The following is a 21483-nucleotide window of genomic DNA, read 5'->3' on the forward strand; positions in this document are numbered from 1 at the left end:
AGGGAGGGAATGGAAGGAGTAAGAGAAGGGAAAATAATGGAATGAAAGGGAAGGAGGAGGGAAAAGAATATAAAGAAGAGGAGAGATTGACCATTCCAAAATTTTGCAAGGCTGTAGATAAAGAAAAGTTTTTATACTTTGCTAACGATAGTGTAAAACAGTATAATTGCTTTTGAAAATATTTGGTGGTGTCTACTGAAGCAGAATATATGCAGCACCTATGACCTGGCAATTATACTTTTAGATATACAGAAATGCTTGCTTGTGTGCATCCAAAGATATGTATAGGAATGCTTGTAACATCAATATGCCTCAGAATCTCAATTCAGTAGCAGCTTAATTGTTCCACATTTAGTGGAATAGATAAATTATACTATGGTAAAAGAATGAAATCTTACACAACAATGAAAAGAATCTGTATCACATGCTGTAATACAGATTAATTGCACAACATAATGTTGATTAAAAATTACCAGGGATAATAATTCAAATTATATGATTTATATATAGAAAGATGGACAGTGTGACTGTAATACAGATGACAAGGGGGAAATGTTATATGATAGGAAGTTGCTATGAACGATCTTTACACTATGTTACAGTTTCTTTTTCTCTACCCTGAAAGTCAAATAAAACTTGAAAAATTCAAGGACTGGAGCAGCATGATTTGATTTGTATTATTTTGGCTTCAGTGGACATGGGGGTAAAATAAATGAGAGACAAATAGGATGATATTATATTAGGGAGGGAAGTAAAAACAGCTCTGTTTTCAGGCTTGAGCAATTGATGATGTGATAGTCATTAAGAAGGGGAACACAAAAAGAAGCGTCAGTCAGCAGGAGTAAGTTAGGAAAAGATCAGGAGTTCAGTCTTGGACATACTGTATTTGTTGTACTTTTGAGCAATCCAAAATGGGATATTAAGCAAATAGTTAGATATCTAGTTCTGAAGCTCAGAAATAATGCAACCAGTTCAAGAATATACAACGAAACAGGGCACAGGGCTTCCCTGCTGGTGCAGTGGTTGAGAGTCCACCTGCCGATGCAGGGGACATGGGTTCGTGCTCCGGTCCGGGAGGATCCCACATGCCGCGGAGCGGCTGGGCCCGTGAGCCATGGCCGCTGAACCTGCGCGTCCGGAGCCTGTGCTCCGCAAATGGGAGAGGCCACAACAGTGAGAGGCCCGCGTACCGCAAAAAAAAAAAAAAAAAAAAAAAAGCAGGACACAGAGGAACAGATCATAATGCATCACATAAACCACTACCACTACCTTTTCAAAAATGACAGACAATGCACTTTACAAATATCTCCTTGAAACCTTGGAATGTATTTGTGGGGTAGGGATAATTATCCCATTTACAAACAAGGAAATTAATTCTGAAAAATGTTAACTAAATGTTTCAAGCCAATGGGGCAATAATTTGACATTGTCTGTTAATCCCAAAGCCCTGGCTTTTCACTTTATGCCAGGGACTTCAGTACAGAAATTTGAAGTGATTTTTACAAAGGTGGCTATGCCCATTGCCAGCTCTAGGTAAGAGACGTCTAGGTTTTTTCTTCTTCTGTCAATAGATTTCCTCTTTGCATTCACTAGACAGGGAATCTGGCTATCATCCATGACTTCCCACTCTCTATTTCGCTATGTTTCAAGTCCTGCAGCATCTTTGCCACAGTGGTCCTTTATTTGATTTTTTTCTTAGTACCACTGCTCCTGTCAAGTTTAGTCTTTTACCTATCACTTCATTATACTCACAGCAAATTCCTATGCCCAGATTCAGGGTAGATTCTGCCTTGCCAAGTCTATGCCCACACATGGATCAATTTCCCTAAAATACCCTTTTCATTATGTCACTCTGGTGTGCAAGAAACCTCACTGGTAATTTTGTTTGCAACAATAGCTTCTTTTCCTTCTTTTTCTGGTCTCTCTAGCAGATTCTCTAATTTTATACCACCCCACTGCTTTTAATGGGCCACTTTCTCCTCTGTCAATTAGACCTGGCATGCTGATTCTTGAATTTGTTATTTTCCCTCATAAATGGCCTTTATCTCTACCAATAGAATTAGAAATGTGTTTCAGGTCACAGAGCTACCAGGTGATGATAGATTCAAACCAAAGCTGCCAGTTCATATGCTTTAGGGATATTGCCTTCATTAGTACCATTGAAGATGCTAGGAAAAAGTTGAGAGCAGAGTCCTTAACTGAGTCTCTAAAAAAGTACCATCTTCACTGTATTATAGCTGCTAAAAATATGTTTCTTACATTAAATAGAACTGAGCTATAGTCCAAAAAGGACTCTATCCTGAGTTTATACAAATAACAGCCTATACAGGTCCCCTACTTAGTGTCCTAACAACTCACTATCAATAATCATTTTGCATCTCTCAAGAGTAATTCCATTTCCTTCCTTTTTCTAAAGACCTTGTCCAACTCAAGAGTCTAGTTTCCCTTCCTAGGAGTAATTACCCATTGAAGCCACTCTTATCCTGTAAAATCTTATAAGGGTCCCTTCTCTATCATCCCCAAACTCTCAATCTCCAATATTCTCATTACAACAGGAGTGCTTTCTTCTAGCTGAATCAATTTATAAAAGATAAAGACAGAGAGAAAATACAAGGATATTCCTTATAGAACATGACTTTTATTTTATTTGTATTATATAGGAGTTAAGTCTGGAGGCAGGGCTCTCTCCCTCCACCTTCAGGAGATGGACTGTTGGGACCCAGGGCCCTCAGGTAGGCACCAACATAGATGGCCAGGCAACTACTGGTACTTGTTGGCCAGAGCATTAGCCACAGCTTCTGTCAGCTTCTGCCAGGCAGCCTGCGTCTTTTGGGTAAATTCCTCGCTGAAGTGGGTTTCAAGACAATCAATATCATGTTGCCTAGAAGCTGGGGATAATAAAAAGATAGTGCATAGTGAACAGAAGGTCTCAAGCTGCCCTTACAGCAAATAGATATAACATCCATTTCCTTCTTGATAAGAGGTTGAGCAACTTTCATTGTCATGCTCCCACAAAAGTGCATCATTATACGCTTGACATTGGCTTCAGTGACTCCCAGCCCTGAACCCCCCTTGTGTTCTATCCTTCTCTCATTTTCCCTGCCAACTTCCAACCCCAGAGCATTGCTATGGATCACTTCTCTCCTTTTTTAAAAGTAGGATTATAGTGCTGGGGCTTGATATGCGTAGTCTAAGTCTTCAGATATTGCATACATTCAAATTGTTTGGACACCCATTTGACAAAGAATCCAGTGCTTTTTTTTTTTTTTTTTTTCTTTGCGTTATACGGGCCTCTCACTGTTGTGGCCTCTCCCATTTGCGGAGCACAGGCTCCGGACGCGCAGGCTCAGCGGCCATGGCTCACGGGCCCAGCCGCTCCGCGGCATGTGGGATCCTCCCGAAACGGGGCACGAACCCGCGTCTCCTGCATCGGCAGGCGGACTCTCAAGCACTGCGCCACCAGGGAAAGCCGTCCAGTGCTTTGTATACAAGAGCATTTCATCATTGCTGGAGTTGAGCGGAGGAGGGGCAAACCGTGAAAAAGTCGCTCTTACTTTGCACTGCTTACTCCTGGTTCAAAGCTCAAGAACCATGCAGAAATGTGTTCATCGATTTTTATAGAAAATTTCAGTTATCAAGGGCAAGGTGTTCTTCTCCCTGGCTCAATTTGTATTCTCCAGGCCAAACTATTTAGCTCAGTTTTGGCCAGTGTTCTTCACGACATTTATTTTTAAGAAATATCAGATGGCCAGTGGCCTCTACTGTTCATAGCATAATTAATTACTCTACTTGGCCTTTTATTCCTCATCTCTTGTCCCCAGGCCCTTACTTCTCCCAATAAAATGAGACTATTTTTCAGAGGTGGGTTGTCACCACCAGGGATGGGACTTGGGCAAGGGAGTGTCGGCTAGATGGACATTTGTGTCTCTGATCATGTTGGGTGGCTCTATCAGGGGGATTCTGCTGTCCTCTCTCCTACCCTCTACCGTGCAATTCATATCTCAAGCTCCCTGCCACCATCCCTGAATTGACCATAAGGCATAAACAGAATTAGGAAGAATAACAATTAGAACTCTGTTGAGCATTGTATCAGGTGTTTACAAGGCATTGTTCTGCTCTTCAGCCAGGATATAGAAGAAGTCACAGCTCTTCTTGGTTACCAATGCTTCTAAAGCTTATATGGGGCTCATAATTTTATAGTTCTTGTAACCAAGAAAAAAGACCTCAATCCAGAATCTGTTTAGAAATAGGATAGGTAAGAATTGGGTAATTTAGAGAAAAATTGAGCACGCCCCCATTGTTGTTGAGTTCTACCAATAATATATGCACTTGCCTGAATAATTTTTTTCACTCTGATTATATGGACAAGTGTCTCTGACCAATGCATGTATCTATGCATTTGTATCAGAGAATACACAACTGGCTGTTGGGGAAATAGGTGTTCCTGTGTTCAGCGAAGAGAGTATTAGAATTCTCTTTGGCAATGGCTATGGAATAATGGAGTTGTCTCTTGTGTGCTGAATCCACACTCTCTGGCTGTGTGTAATGTTTCTTCATATCTAATCAGGCAGAGGCAATCTTCATTGACAGTACTCCACACACCACTGCCACTGTGATTTAAGGTACTTTGGTCTCATGCATCCAAATAAGCATTTACAGGACTAGAAAAGGCACACTTGTAGTGGGAGAGGGAATGGTTCATTTTGTTTCTTTATTTCAGAATTTGTTTTCCTACATTTTGACCTCCAGAAAGCTGGTTTGTTTGTTTCTCCCTGAGATCAATCTTATAAATATATATACATATAATAATAATAATAAATAATCTCCATGTGTATTTACAGAGGTACTCTAAAGAGTTCAACTCGATATATTCAGTATATTATAGATGAATTTCTACTACTAGAAAATAAATCCTTTCTGTCTATTTGATATAGCAAGAGGCTTTTATCTATTCAGCTTGGAAAAGACTTAAATGTAAAATGTGGATAAGAATTGCTGAGTTTCTGGAAGCTGGTTTACCATGACAGACATGATTATCTGTGAGCTCTCCATCCCAAGCTATGTTAATGTGAGCACTTTGGTACAGAGATATGAAGAAAAGAGTTTGAATTAATGCTAAAAGAATTTGCTTCCAGATAAGAGGTCAATGAAATAAAATAAAGAAGAGGGGACCTATGACTACAGCTAGGAATCCCAGTCACACTCAGGTGTGGGTTTGGCCTGCCGGGGTGGATCCAGGTACTTGCTGTTTGGTGGCCCTCACCCCCAGCTTCAGCAGAGTATGTGCACCCTGCAAGCCCCCAGACTCAGGGGCATCTGCAACTCTGAGTGTCATGGAATAACCACCCATCTTTCCAGGAAACCAGGCAACAGTTCTGGAAGTTACCCCTAACTCCTGTTTTTCTCTCACCCTTTGTAGATAATCACTCTCTCTGAGCAGTTTACAATGATCTCTCTTCATAAATGCTGTATCCAATCTGCACACATTTCTCTCCTGATAACAGCAATCAATTTAACATTCCTAGGCAGCTTTCATCACTTTAACCAGACAGTTCTTTTTTTTTTTTCCCATAGGAAAATGTCCTTTATTGCATGACACGAAGAGTCTGCTCTTCTCCTTCTCAGGAATAGAAGGGTCTCCCTTTCTCAGGAGTCTGGAGTCTGTAAATCCCACAACCAGTTCTTTGGAGTTGACTTTAAAAAGAGTTATCCCTTGCTCTGACGTCCAATGCCTCGCATCCCTAGTCTATCCTCACAAGGCCTGTGACAAAACAGCTGCTTTTAGAAAATGTGTTCTTATAATTAGAATGGAATGACAATCCTTGCCTGGACTTTGCCATCTTAAGACCTGGCTTAATTTTCCTCTAAATAATCTCCACTTTGGTGCTCTACCTCCATCCAGATCCTTTTCCTTCACAGAAGTCTTCTCTCAGACCAACTTAATCATCTGGTCCTGAGGAGTTCTTGTCTCATGACACACTTCCCCCCTCACCAGAACTCTCCCATATCTTTAACTTTAACTGGAAAAACTCACAAGTGTATGTTTCTTCCAAGTGTATATCCCAAGCATATCCCTTTATTGTTCTGTTTTTTATTTTTTCTTGTCAAAATCTCTACTTCATACAAAAATTTAATGGGGAGCTCACACACACACACACACACACACACACACACACACACACACCCTCACCCTCAACATATAATCCCTAAGGTTTTCACATATTTAAAAGCACATGCGAAAAGCAGAACTGAAGACAATTACGGGAGAAATCTTAGCAGAGCATTGCTACTACTACTACTACTGTTATTATTATTATTTGAAAAATAAAGCTATTTCTTGGTGATGCTACACTACTGGGCAGGGTCCTCAGTGATACATGTGGGCCATAGAGTTCGCCCGTCCAGTCACCATCTTCCTCCAGGCAGCCTGCACCTGGGGGGTGAATTCCATGTAAAAATGGTTTGCCAAGCCGATCACTAGCATGCCTCCCAGGAGCTGTGGAAGTGGAGAGAGACAACAGATGTGCACAGTGAGCAAAGAGCTCCAGGCTGGCCTCTCAACTTCCACTTAGAACCCAGCGCTGTCAACTTTTCGCAAAGCCTGGGACCTTGGCTAGTCACTAAACACAGCTAGTTTGTTCTCCTTGACAGACTAGTACTTGACCATGATTTCACTCTTTCTATATTCTTAGCACCACCAACTTCATATTTAGTGAGTTTAAAAATAAAAACTCCTAGCTTTCTACTCCAGCCCACATGTTCCAGCTGTATCCCTCCCTCAGAGACACTTTGCCCCACTTCTGGATTTATAGGACATAAGTTTGAAATGGGTCTCTGGAAGCAATTCTGTACAAACGTCCAGCCAATGTATGAATAGCCTTAGCAATATATTTGTGAACCGTAGGTTCCTCCCTTATACACAGCCAGCATATGCTTGCATAGACATTTCTCCTTGGCTATTTTTTTCTGCCTCCAGTAGGGGAAAAAGTGAAAAATAACAAATAAAGGCAAAGTTCCTTTCATACAATTATACTTTCCAATAGACACTTTCCTCATCTCTATACAAGCCTCTTCTAAAAGCCAATAGAGTCCGAACAGGTCCCTCTAGACTTCTAAGAGCACTCTTTAGGCCCAAATACGTTACCTCTTGGTCTTAATCCAGTCCTCTGGAGTTTCTTTCCTTTCAGCATCAATATTTCCAAATGTTTCACCTCCCACAGCTATCCTTGGTTGCTTTCCAAATTTGATTATATCACCCCTCTGTTTTCAAAGGACTCATCTATTCTCTTTCATGCAGACCTGTCACGCTGATTCCCCAAATTCAGGCTTTGCATTTGCCATTTTCTCACAAAATAACCTTTTATTTCCACCGAAGGTCAATCGGTTTCAATAATGATAACTATCCTTGTAGCTAAATTTTTTAAAAAGTATCATTCAGAACAAAAGATCACATATATTTATGAATACATATATGTATATAATGTAGATAGGTAGAGTTTATAGAGGACATAAATGCTACCACTAAAAGATAGAAATTATACAGAAAGTTAATTATCATTTTTTAGAGAAAGAGATAAAGAGAGTTTATGTTCCAAGTAGTGAACTAAAGATGTGAGATCTATTAATTTATTTAATTATCATAAAATAGTCTTTGATAAACATGATCAGCGAATGAGGGTTTAATGTATTTAGTAATGTATCTCAGGTCATAGATCTAGCAGGATGCTCAGATTTAAACCAAGGCAGTGAGTTCTTAGGTCTTAGGGATGGCTCTCCATTAGTATAATGGACAATACTGGGGAAAGGCCAGGCAAGGGTCCTTGACTTGTGCTCTGAGAAACACATTTCATCTCAGTACAGCTGACCAAAAACTATGTTTCTTACATTAAATAAAATTAACTATAATGTTTTGTCAAACATTCATTCCCATGGGTTCTCAAATGTTCATTCAGTTGTTGAGTGACTATGATCATAATTGTTCTATGTACTGGGGATTTAAGATATAGACAAAGAAGAAGAAAACTTTCCTCTTAAGATGTATAATTTGGGGGTGGAAGATACAGAAAATGAATAAGGAAACCAACCAACAAAATAATTCCCCTTATTATCATTTGCTATGAAGAAAATTAATATCTGGAATTAATGAGAGAGGGACACAATTACATCAGGGATAGTCTCTCTAAGGAGGTAGTAGTTGAGATGGGGCCAGAATGGAAAGAAGGAATCTGCCATGGGAAAGTATTGGGATAGAGATTCTGAAAGATGGAATAGTGAATCCAAATCTCTGAGGAACCAAACCTTTGGTATGCTAGAGATAGGAAAAATGGGCTAGTGTGGCTCATATGTAAATAGTAAAAATGAGAATGGCAAAAAATATTGTTGCAGAGAAAGCATAAACCTAATAACTTAGAACTTCTCTTCAGTGGTAGAGAGTAAGAAGCCACTGCAGGATTTTAATCCTGGTAATGACATACTCTGTAAACTCTCTGACTCTTAGCTAAATGAACATTCCAAGCATATTCTGTTTATCACATGTTTTGCTCAGGTGGCTTTTATTGCTTAACAATAATTAGACATCCTTTCTGACCATCTACTGTATGCATACGTGTACGCATGTGTGTGTGTGTCAATTACGAATTTGTTTTCCGTTAAGCAGTCTTGAACTGGCAAAATCTAGATCTAAATTTATATCCCTAAGGGATAAAGAATGAATCTTCTGCTCACCATTTCGTCATCACCATCCCTGACCCCTTGATATTCATAGTCAGAATAATAATTGGGGAGCAAGAAAGATAGAAAGAAACTGATTGATTAAAAATGTACATTGCTCTCATTTGTTGACTGACTGACTGGCTGGGTTAAATGGTTTAGTGTCATGAAGAGCCTCTGTTTACTCTGTTTAGGGGGAAAATGAGAGTCTATGGGACCCAGAGAGACCAGTGCTGTTGACAAACTGCAACAATGTAATCACTGGTCTCTCATCCCCATTGTGGAGAAAAAAGGCCAAATTAGAAGGTAATTCACAGAACATGCTGTGATCAATGTGTGGGAGCAATGAAATGCCTAATAGAGTTAAATTTACCAAGAAATGATGCTCTAACTTGTAAAGTGTGAAGATCTTAACCTTTGATAGGACAGTTTGACTCAAAGCCTGAAGGTCATGATTCCCTGACCAACCTGGCAAAACTCCCTCAAGAATGATTCAGGGGCTTCCCTGGTGGCTCAGTTGTTGGGGGTCCGCCTGCCGATACAGGGACACAGGTTCATGCCCCGATCCGGGAAGATCCCGCATGCCACGGAGCGGCTGGGCCCGTGAGCCGTGGCTGCTGGGCCTGCACGTCCGGAGCCTGTGCTCCACAACGGGACAGGCCACAACAGTGAGAGGCCCGCGTACCACAAAAAAAAAAAAAAAGAATGATTCAGTTAATGCCATTCTTACATGAAAGTCCCCAAGTCATTGCAGGCCTCTTCTCGATAGATCCAGGCTGATAGCTTTCAATCATCTCTCATCACTTCCTTCCTCCCCATCGACCCCAGCCAATCAGAAAACATGTCCTCCTCACTCTCCCCTTGTTCATCCTTCACTTTTTGTAGACCTCCCTGCTCTTCTTGGGTGGAGGTTATTATGTCTGTTCTCCTCAATTAGCATCCACGTCTAGACTCTGCAATTTTTAATTCATTTTGTGTGCATTAAGCAGATGACTCTCCCCCCAAATCCTATCCCTTGGGTCATTTAAAGTTCTAAGAATATTTATTGTTTACTCTCACCACTATCATAGTAATAGCTTTTATTTTAATATTCAAGGCCTTGCATTATCTAGTCTTTCCTAACCCTCTACCTATGTCTTCCTCTCTCCTTTGCTTCCAGAGAGTCACTTTCATGCACGTTACCAAGCCCAGGCTTGCTAGTCTTAGACTATGCATCTTTGTTAGTATCTTATCTCCTACACTAAGTCTTGGTCATCACCCGCCCCCCATTCACATACTATCCTAATTCTAGCTTTATTTTAGTGCATGTTACATTCAATCGGAATATATGACGCACAATGACTTCAAGTGTCTTAGTCTTGGCTTTTTTCAGGCACTGTTTACTACCTCCTTTCTTCCCCCTACAATAAGTTTTTGCCACACTGCTCTGTAAGTCCCTGCCCACTTAACTAACCATTTCCCACCCCAGAAAACTCCTTTCTGCATCTTGGCATCCTCTCAATCATCCTGAATCCTCCCAGGATGTCTGTCTTCTGTAGATGAGTCCACACACACTTCTCAAAGGGCACTTCTTCCTACGTCTCTCCCCACCCCTCAGCCAATGAACGTTTTCTCCTTTAACACAAGAGTAAATGATGGAGAAACAGGAAGATGGTGGAAGAGTAAGACGCAGAGATCACCTTCCTCCCCACAGAAACACCAGAAATACATCCTCCTACAGAACACCTACTGAACGCTGGCAGAAGATCTCAGACCTCCCAAAAGGCAAGAAACTCCCAACGTACCTGGGTAGGGCAAAAGAAAAAAGAATAAACAAAGACTAAAGAATAGGGATGGGACCTGCCCCAGTGGGAGGGAGCTGTGAAGGAGGAAAGGTTTCCGCACACTGGGAAGCCCATTCGCGGGCGGAGACTGCGGGTGGCGGAGGGGGAAGCTTCGGGACCACGGAGGAGAGCGCAGCAACGGGGGTGCGGGGGGCAAAGCGGAGAGATTCCCGCACAGAGGATCGGTGCCGACCGGCACTCACCAGCCCGAGAGGCTTGTCTGCTCGCCCGCTGGGTCGGGCGGGGCTGGGAGCTCAGGCTCAGGCTTCGGCCGGATCCCAGGGAGAGGACTGGGGTTGGCGGCGTGAACACAGCCTGCAGGGGGTTAGTGCACCACGGCTAGCCGGGAGGGAGTCCAGGGAAAAGTCTGGACCTGCCGAAGAGGCAAGAGACTTTTTCTTCCCTCTTTTGTTTCCTGGTGCGCGAGGAGAGGGGATTAAGAGCGCCGCTTAAAGGAGCTCCAGAGACGCGCGCGAGCCACAGCTAACAACGCGGACCCCAGAGAAGGGCATAAGACGCTAAGGCTGCTGCTGCCGCCACCGAGAAGCCTGTGTGCGAGCACAGGTCACTATCCACACCCCGCTTCAGGGGAGCCTGTGTAGCCCACCACTGCCAGGTTCCCGGGATCCAGGGACAACTTCCCAGGGAGAACGGACGGCGCGCCTCAGGCTGGTGCAACGTAACCCCGGCCTCTGCAGCCGCAGGCTCGTCCCGCACTCCGTACCCATCCCTACCCCCCGGCCTAAGTAAGCCAGGGCCCCCAAATCAGCGGCTTCTTTAACCCCGTCCTGTCTGAGCGAAGAACAGACGCCCACCAGCAACCTACATGCGAAGGTGGGGCCAAATCCAAAGCTGAGCCCCGGGAGCTGTGAGAACAAAGAAGAGAAAGGGAAATCTCTCCCAGCAGCCTCAGAAGCAGCGGATGAAAGCTCCACAATCAACTTAATATACCCTGCATCTGTGGAATACATGAAGAGACAACAAATCATCCATAACTGAGGAGGTGGACTTTGAGAGCAAGATATATGATTTTTTCCCCTTTTCCTCTTGTGAGTGTGTGTGTATGCTTCTGTGTGATATTTTCTCTGTATAGCTTTGCTTCCACCATTTGTCATAAGATTCTATCTGTCTGTTTTTTGTGGGGTTTTTTTGTTTTTTTAAAAAAAATTTTCTTAATAATTATTTTTTATTTTAATAAATTTATTTTATCTTACTTTATTTTATTTTACTTTATCTTCTTTCTTTCTTTTTTTCCTTCCTTCCCTCCTTCCTTCCTTCCTCCCTCCCTCCCTCTCCTCTTTCTTTCTTTCTTTCTCTCTTTCTTTCTTTCTTTCTACTTCTACTAATTCTTTCTTTCTACTTTTTCTCCCTTTTATTCTGAGTCGTGTGGATGAAAGGCTCTTGGTGCTGCAGCCAGGAGTCAGTGCTGTGCCTCTGAGGTGGGAGAGCCAACTTCAAGATACTGGGCCACAAGAGTCTTCCCAGCTCCACATAATAACAAATGGCGAAAATCTCCCAGAGATCTCCATCTCAACACAAGCACCCAGCTTCACTCAACGACCAGCAAGCTACAGTGCTGGACACCCTATGCCAAACAACTAGCAAGACAGGAATACAACCACACCCACTAGCAGGGAGGCTGCCTAAAATCATAAAAAGTCCATAGACACCCCAAAACACACCACCAGACGTGGACCTGCCCACCAGAAAACAAGATCCAGCCTCATCCACCAGAACACAGACACTAGTCCCCTCCACCAGGGAGCCTACACAACCCACTGACCCAACCTTAGCCACTGGGAACAGACACCAAAAACAACGGGAACTACGAACCTGCAGACTGCAAACAGGAGACCCCAAACACAGCAAGATAAGCAAAATAAGAAGACAGAAAAACACACAGCAGATGAAGGAGCAAGATAAAAACTCACCAGAACTAACAAATGAAGAGGAAATAGGCAGTCTACCTGAGAAAGAATTCAGAATAATGATAGTAAAGATGATACAAAATCCTGGAAATAGAATAGACAAAATGCAAGAAACATTTAACAAAGACCTAGAAGAACTAAAGATGAAACAAGCAATGATGAACAATGCAATAAATGAAATTAAAAATACTCTAGATGGGATCAATAGCAGAATAACTGAGGCAGAAGAACGGATAAGTGACCTGGAAGATAAAGTAGTGGAAATAACTATTGCGGAGCAGAATAAAGAAAAAAGAATGAAAAGAACTGAGGACAGTCTCAGAGACATCTGGGACAACATTAAAGGCACCAACATTCGAATTATAGGGGTTCCAGAAGAAGAAGAGAAAAAGAAATGGACTGAGAAAATATTTGAAGAGATTATAGTTGAAAACGTCCCTAATATGGGAAAGGAAATAGTTAATCAAGTCCAGGAAGCACAGAGAGTCCCATACAGGATAAATCCAAGGAGAAATACGCCAAGACACATATTAATCAAACTGTCAAAATTTAAATACAAAGAAAACATATTAAAATCAGCAAGGGAAAAACAACAAATAACATGCAAAGGAATCCCCATAAGGTTAACAGCTGATCTTTCAGCAGAAACTCTGCAAGCCAGAAGGGACTGGCAGGATATATTTAAAGTGATGAAGGAGAAAAACTTGCAACCAAGATTACTCTACCCAGCAAGGATCTCATTCAGATTTGATGGAGAAATTAAAACCTTTACAGACAAGCAAAAGCTGAGAGAGTTCAGCACCACCAAATCAGCTTTACAACAAATGCTAAAGGATCTTCTCTAGGCAAGAAACATAAGAGAAGGAAAAGACCTACAATAACGAACCCAAAACAATTAAGAAAATGGGAATAGGAACATACATATCGATAATTACCTTAAATGTAAATGGATTAAATGTTCCCACCAAAAGACACAGACTGGCTGAATGGATACAAAAAGAAGACCCATATCTATGCTGTCTACAAGAGACTCACTTCAGACCTAGAGACACATACAGACTGAATGTGAGGGGATGGAAAAAGATATTCCATGTAAATGGAAACCAAAAGAAAGCTGGAGTAGCAATTCTCATATCAGACAAAATAGTCTTTATAATAAAGACTATTAAAAGAGACAAAGAAGGACACTACATAATGATCAAGGGATTGATCCAAGAATATATAACAATTGTAAATATTTATGCACCCAACATAGCACCTCAATACATAAGGCAAATACTAACAGCCATAAAAGGGGAAATTGACAGTAACACATTCATAGTAGGGGACTTTAACACCCCACTTTCACCAATGGACAGATCATCCAAAATGAAAATAAAAAAGGAAACACAAGCTTTAAATGATACATTAAACAAGATGGACTTAATTGATATTTATAGGACATTCCATCCAAAAACAACAGAATACACATTTTCCTCAAGTGCTCATGGAACATTCTCCAGGATAGATCATATCCTGGGTCACAAATCAAGCCTTGGTAAATTTAGGAAAATTGAAATTGTATCGAGTGTCTTTTACAACCACAACGCTATGAGGCTAGATATCAATTACAGGAAAAGATCTGTAAAAAATACAAACACATGGAGGCTAAAGAATGCACTACTTAATAACGAAGTGATCACTGAAGAAATCAGAAAATACCTAGAAACAAATGACAATGGATACACGACGACCCAAAACCTATGGGATGCAGCAAAAGCAGTTCTAAGAGGGAAGTTTATAGCAATACAATCCTACATTAAAAAACAGGAAACATCTCGAATAAACAACCTAACCTTGCACCTAAAGCAATTAGAGAAAGTAGAACAAAAAAAACCCCCAAAGTTAGCAGAAGGAAAGAAATCATAAATTTCAGATCAGAAATAAATGAAAAAGAAATGAAGGAAATGATAGCAAAGATCAATAAAACTAAAAGCTGGTTCTTTGAGAAGATAAACAAAATTGATAAACCATTAGCCAGACTCATCAAGAAAAAAAGGGAGAAGACTCAAATCAATAGAATTAGAAATGCAAAAGGAGAAGTAACAACTGACACTGGAGAAATACAAAAGATCATGAGAGATTACTACAACCAACTCTATGCCAATAAAATGTACAAGCTGGAAGAAATGGACAAATTCTTAGAAATGCACAACCTGCCAAGACTGAATCAGGAAGAAATAGAAAATATGAACAGACCAATCACAAGCACTGAAATTGAAACTGTGATTAAAAATCTTCCAACAAACAAAAGTCCAGGACCAGATGGCTTCACAGGCAAATTCTATCAAACATTTAGAGAAGAGCTAACACCTATCCTTCTCAAACTCTTCCAAAAGATAGCAGAGGGAGGAACACTCCCAAACTCATTCTACGAGGCCACCATCACCTTGTTACCAAAACCAGACAAGGATGTCACAAAGAAAGAAAACTACAGGCCAATATCACTGATGAACATAGATGCAAAAATCCTCAACAAAATACTAGCAAACAGAATCCAACAGCACATTAAAAGGATCATCCACCATGATCAATGGGGGTTTATTCCAGGAATGCAAGGATTCTTCAATATATGCAAATCAATCAACGTGACACACCATATTAACAAACTGAAGGAGAAAAACCATATGATCATCTCAACAGATGCAGAGAAAGCTTTCGACAAAATTCAACACCCATTTATGATAAAAACCCTCCAGAAAGTAGGCATTGAGGGAACTTTCCTCAACCTAATAAAGGCCATATATGACAAACCCACAGCCAACACAAGGTTGCCAACTCTCTCCACTCTTATTCAACATAGTTTTGGAAGTTTTAGCTACAGCAATCAGAGAAGAAAAGGAAATAAAAGGAATCCAAGTCGGGAAAGAAGAAGTAAAGTTGTCACTGTTTGCAGATGACATGATACTATACATAGAGAATCCTAACGATGCTACCAGAAAACTACTAGAGCTAATCAATGAATTTTAGAGAATCCTAAAGATGCTACCAGAAAACTACTAGAGCTAATCAATGAATTTGGTAAAGTAGCAGGATACAAAATTAATGCACAGAAATCTCTGGCATTCCTATATACTAATGATGAAAAATCTGAAAGTGAAATCAAGAAAACACTCCCATTTACCATTGCAACAAAAAGAATAAAATATCTAGGAATAAACCTACCTAAGGAGACAAAAGACCTGTATGCAGAAAATTATAAGACACTGATGAAAGAAATTAAAGATGATACAAACAGATGGAGAGATATACCATGTTCTTGGATTGGAAGAATCAACATTGTGAAAATGACTCTACTACCCAAAGCAATCTATAGATTCAATGCAATCCCTATCAAACTACCACTGGCATTTTTCACAGAACTAGAACAAAAAATTTCACAATTTGTATGGAAACACAAAAGACCCCGAATAGCCAAAGCAATCTTGAGAACAAAAAATGGAGCTGGAGGAATCAGGCTGCCTGACTTCAGACTATACTACAAAGCTACAGTAATCAAGACAGTATGGTACTGGCACAAAAACAGAAAGATAGATCAATGGAATAGGATAGAAAGCCCAGAGATAAACCCATGCACATATGGTCACCTTATCTTTGATAAAGGTGGCAGGAATATACAGTGGAGAAAGGACAGCCTCTTCAATAAGTGGTGCTGGGAAAACTGGACAGGTACATGTAAAAGTATGAGATTAGATCACTCCCTAACACCATACACAAAAATAAGCTCAAAATGGATTAAAGACCTAAATGTAAGGCCAGAAACTATCAAACTCTTAGAGGAAAACATAGGCAGAACACTCTATGACATAAATCACAGCAAGATCCTTCTTGACCCATCTCCTAGAGTAATGGAGATAAAAACAAAAATAAACAAATGGGACCTAATGAAACTTCAAAGCTTTTGCACAGCAAAGGAAACCATAAACAAGACCAAAAGACAGCCCTCAGAATGAGAGAGAGACATGGACATATATATACTAACAAACATAAGGTAAATGGCCAGTGGGAAGCAGCCGCATGGCACAGGGATACCGGCTCGGTGCTTTGTGACCGCCTGGAGGGGGGGGATAGGGAGGGGGGGGGGGGGGGAGACAAAGAGGGAAGAGATATGGGAACATATGTATATGTATAACTGACTCACTCTGTTATAAAGCAGAAACTAACACACCATTGTAAAGCAATTATACCCCAATAAAGATGTTAAAAAAAAGGGGTGGGATAGGGAGGGTGGGAGGGAGGGAGACGAAGAGGGAAGAGATATGGGAATATATGTATATGTATAACTGATTCACTAAAGCAGAAACTAACACACCATTGTAAAGCAATTATACCCCAATAAAGATGTTAAAAAAGAAAAAAGAAGATGTGGCACATATATACAGTGGAATATTACTCAGCCATAAAAAGAAATGAAATTGAGCTATCTGTAATGAGGTGGATAGACCTAGAGTCTGTCATGCAGAGTGAAGTAAGTCAGAAAGAGAAAGACAAATACCGTATCCTAACACATATATATGGAATTTAAGGGGAAAAAACGTCATGAAGAACCTAGGGGTAAGACAGGAATAAAGACACAGACCTACTAGAGAATGGACTTGAGGATATGGGGAGGGGGAAGGGTAAGCTGTGACAAAGCGAGAGAGAGGCATGAACATATATACACTACCAAACGTAAGGTAGATAGCTAGTGGGAAGCAGCCGCATAACACAGGGAGATCAGATTGGTGCTTTGTGACCACCTGGAGGGGTGGGATAGGGAGGGTGGGAGGGAGGGAGACGCAAGAAGGAAGAGATATGGGAACATATGTATATGTATAACTAATTCACTTTGTTATAAGACAGAAACTAACACACCATTGTAAAGCAATTATACTCCAATAAAGATGTAAAAAAAAATTTTTAAACATAAAAAAAGAGTAAATGATGGAGAAGATACAATATTAATTTTTGATCACTGAATAGAATGTACTTTATTAAACAGAAGCTGGGCTCTCATGGCCAAACCCCAGCCCCCATGTGCAGAAGGAAGGCATTGGGGACAAAAAATGGTGAACTGAAAAGAGAATTCAGTGGTACTTGTGGGCCAGAGCAGTGGCAACACCAGCCACCAGCTTCTGCCAAGCAGCCTGCAACTCAGGGGTGAATTCTCTGCCAAAGTGAGAAGCCAGAATAATCACCATCACGTTGCCCAGGAGCTGTTAGGTGAGAGACAAAATGACAATTAGATATGTTGAGTAGAGTTTTCCTAAAAGAGTTGCAGAAAATAATGGCTTAATACCTACACCCACTCCCAACTCCACATCGTAAACCACTCCGTGGTTTGTATCTGTGCAATAAACTCTAATAAGCTAGTTCTTAAATTTTATTTAAATTCTATGAGCCCTCCATTCAACATTCTGTCTACCTATATCCCCTCACTCTCTCCCATTTCACCATTTTTATTTGACTCTCTCCCTCCCTCTCACATTTACCAATTGTCTAATCTTTGTAATCATAGGATTTCAGGGCTGCATAGGTTCTTAGAGTGAGCTTAGCAAAGTCTCCAACCAATGCAGGAATAAGCCTCCACTTAGTCCCAATATTGATGGGTAATTTAATATATTTAGAGAATTGATTGATATTTCTTTGAGACAATCTGCCTAAAAATTATTCTCCCAAATATCTTCCTAAACTTCAATCATCAGGAGCCACATAAAATAAGACATTTCTCTTTCCTTGAGACAGGTTTTCATCAACCAAAACCCAGATTCCATTCCTCCTTGAACAAGTCTGTTATCCTTTGATATTCTTTAAGGTAAACAAATCCAGTTCTAACAAAAGTCCCCGAAAAGTTTTAAGCAAACTCAGGCTTAAAACGGCTAGTAGCCCTTTAGCGCCACTAGTCCTGAATCAAGGTGTTCTTGGTATGTCCACTGGAATTCTGCCCTCTTAACACCAGCTTTGATCTATGATTTCTGAGATCTTTGCTAGTCTTTGCAACGAAAGACTCAACTTCCATTATTATTCCAAAGTAAAAAGCATAAAAAGAACACAAGACCATTTCCTGAACTCACCCTGAAGTTCTCAGGATCCACGTGCAGCTTGTCACAGTGCAGCTCACTCAGCTTAGCAAAGGTACCCTTGAGGTTGTCCATGTTCTTAACAGCATCTCCAAAGGATGTCAACACCTTCTTGCCATGGGCCTTGACCTTGGGGTTTCCCATTATGGCAGAGGGAGAGGACAGGTTGCCAAAGTTGTCAAAGAACCTCTGGGTCCATGGGTAGACAACCAGGAGCCTATGAGATGAGACCATAGCAGATGGAAAATCAGTGACTCGAAAAGTTTGAAGAATTTCCTGGTCAATTTACCAGGCTCATAGTCACCATCCTCCCCCATAAAGTCCAGTTGCTACCTGCCCAGAGCCTCGCCTCCAGCCTCTTCCACATTCACTTTGCCCCACAGGCCAGTGATAGCAGCCTTCTCCTCAGCAGTAAAATGCACCATGATGTCAGGTCTTGAAGCTTACTGGTGATCACAGAAGTGTCAGAAGCAAGTCTGTGCTGCTGCTGGAAGGTGTGGCCTTTTATTCTTTACTGCTGAACTTCTGGCCCTTTGTTCCCCCTAATCCTTTAAAGTCATTGGTCAAGGCTGAGCTGTGTCCCTCAGGGGTGGAGTCAGGTCAGGAAATGGTCAGCAAGGAAGATGTATATTGAGTCCGTGATAATGTGTTGGTTCCTGAAACATCCTTCTTTTGTTGGCTCCTCTTCCATCCTCAACACAATTTTTCATTCATTCTCTTTTCACCCTCTTCTCTCCCCGTGTCATCCTCCACGATGATATCCGTCTCTCCCATTCTCCTTATCCCAGAAAGACCCATAGAGTGCAGCTAAGCCCAAGATAGAGTTCCAGTCAAACCAGGTTTAATATTTGGGTTAAGGATGGTGAGATGGTGACAGGGACAAAAACACAGTCAAGAAAACAAAATACAATTGTTGACACAACCTCAGCCAGTTCTAGCTCTCTTGAGGAGTGGATTATAGCCAAGCTCTGGATTTTAGTTTTCTAAGGGAGACAAAACACATACATGGTTACTTCAGGAAGCTGAACGGAGATGCAAGGGATCTACAATAGAACTAAGACCTCAGTCCCAAAGTAAAATAACCAAAGATTATTTCATAGAGAGAACAGGTAGAATAAGCTTACATCCTGTGCTTCCAGGGAACTCTCTCTCTGTCCATTTCTCTATGACAACAAGGGAAACTGTCTACTCTGGAGACATTGCCCTGAGTGCTCTTCTTGATTTTCGGTACTTATTTATACCAGCGAGGCTGCTAAGGAGTCTGAAATTATTTAAAACCAGAACTTGTGATCAAACTCAAGAATAGAAGAATTGATATGATAGGCTAGCAGCTGGAGTATGTTTCATGTTTGTTGAAGCCATCGGTTCAGGAGATTTCAAGTTTCTCTAGTGTCCTTATTTTTTGTTTTCTTTTGTATTTTGATGTCCCTGTTGGCTCTGGGTTTCCCTAAGAACACATCATCATGAAATAGATTATGTACCTTACAACTTTTCCAGCTGCAATCCTCTGTTATTATACTGGAGTCCTGTTGATACAGTGGTAAGGAATGGTGAAGGAGAAGCCATCTGTAATTGTATAATTAAAAATCAGCCTTCAGTGGGCCAGTTTTTCTGGGCTGTGACCTTCACAAGTGTTTCTTAGCTCATTCCCCCCTTAAGAAAGATAGGAAAGAATCCCTGGGCTAGACTATGTAACCTAGCATGACAGAATTCTAGGTTGAGAGAGAAGACATTTGATCACTGAAATAGAGGACCAATGAAAGGACAAGAAGTATCTGGCTACTCAGTGAAGAATAGCCCTTGTATGAATAAGAGGGTTTTTTTTTAATTTATTTATTTTTAAGTATAGTTGATTTACAAAGTTGTGTTAGTTTCAGGTGTACAGCAAAGTGATTCAGTTTTATATATATATATTTTTTCAGATTCTTTTCCCTTATAGGCTATTACAAAATATTGAGTATTGTTCCCTGTGCTATATGGTAGGTCCTTGTTGTTTATCTATTAGATATATAGTAGTGTGTTTATGTTAATCCCAAACTCTGGTAACCATAAGTTTGTTTTCCATGTCTGTGGGTCTATTTCTGTGTTGTATATAAGTTCATTTGTATCATATTTTTTTAGATTCCACATAAAAGCGATGTCATATGATATTTGCCTTTCTCTGTCTGGCTTACTTCACTTAATATGATAATCTTTAAGTGCATCCACGTTGCTGCAAATGGCATTATTTCATGCTATTTTATCGCTGAGTAATATTCCATTGTATGTAAGTACCACACCTCTTTATCCATTCATCTGTCAATGGACATGAAGGTTGCTTCCATGTCTTGGCTATTGTACATAGTGCTGCTACAAACATAGGGGTGCGTGTGCCTTTTTAAATTACGGATGTGTTTTTAATCAGTAGAGATAGGGTTCTAGGTTTCCAAGGCAAATTTGTATAGATCCACAGTGTGAGTACAATGACCCTTCTCTTAGACCTTGGGTATGAGGATCAGACATTGTCAAAGCCCAGGGAATAAGAACCAGGCTGCACAAGACCAAGAGTTTGGGAAACAAACCTCATCTGAAGCAGACAGTATGAGTGTGTTCCATTCTCCTTCCGGTTCAGAGTGTGGACACCAGGCTTCTCTTAAATTCAGAGTGTGGGGTTGATCTCCCTTCTCCTCCCTTATACCCATTTCAGGGCTCATATATCTTTCTCTAGTAACAGCCTTTGGGAGAAGAACTGGCTTGCCTCCAAGGATCTGGCCCATCCCTTGCTTTCTTATTACTAAAGGTTGTGGAAAAAGGCTTCAAGAAATGTTACAGGGTTGAAAGGCAGCATGTCTGTAACTCAGTTTAAGGCTTATGAATTCTGATTCTGAAGTCACTTAAGCTGAATATAGTTTCATTTTTGCTTAGGTGCTTGTTGATTCAAGCTCA

At 40.8% G+C, this 21483-nt stretch overlaps 1 protein-coding gene across 1 annotated transcript; it reads right to left on the bottom strand.

Annotated features, from left to right (window-relative positions):
- Positions 1-17439: 17439 nt before the first annotated feature.
- Positions 17440-19063, bottom strand: HBE1 (hemoglobin subunit epsilon 1). The gene is made up of 3 exons (XM_007459796.1): positions 18892-19063; positions 18553-18775; positions 17440-17694 (listed from the first exon to the last, which is right to left on the bottom strand). The coding sequence occupies exons 1-3, from the start codon at positions 18981-18983 to the stop codon at positions 17566-17568; spliced, it is 444 nt and encodes a 147-aa protein (XP_007459858.1). The 5' UTR covers positions 18984-19063; the 3' UTR covers positions 17440-17565.
- Positions 19064-21483: the final 2420 nt, after the last annotated feature.

The sequence above is a fragment of the Lipotes vexillifer genome, unplaced genomic scaffold (assembly GCF_000442215.2).
Source record: "Lipotes vexillifer unplaced genomic scaffold, Lipotes_vexillifer_v1.1 scaffold61, whole genome shotgun sequence".
NCBI classification, from domain to species: domain Eukaryota; kingdom Metazoa; phylum Chordata; class Mammalia; order Artiodactyla; family Lipotidae; genus Lipotes; species Lipotes vexillifer.

Coding starts and splice junctions, on each gene's coding strand:
- HBE1 (XM_007459796.1), bottom strand. CDS start 18,983: ATGGTGCATTTTACTGCTGAGGAGAAGGCTGCTATCACTGGCCTGTGG. Junction 18,776..18,891: donor GGAGGCGAGGCTCTGGGCAG/GTAGCAACTGGA, acceptor CTCATCTCATAG/GCTCCTGGTTGTCTACCCAT. Junction 17,695..18,552: donor TGGATCCTGAGAACTTCAGG/GTGAGTTCAGGA, acceptor CTCACCTAACAG/CTCCTGGGCAACGTGATGGT.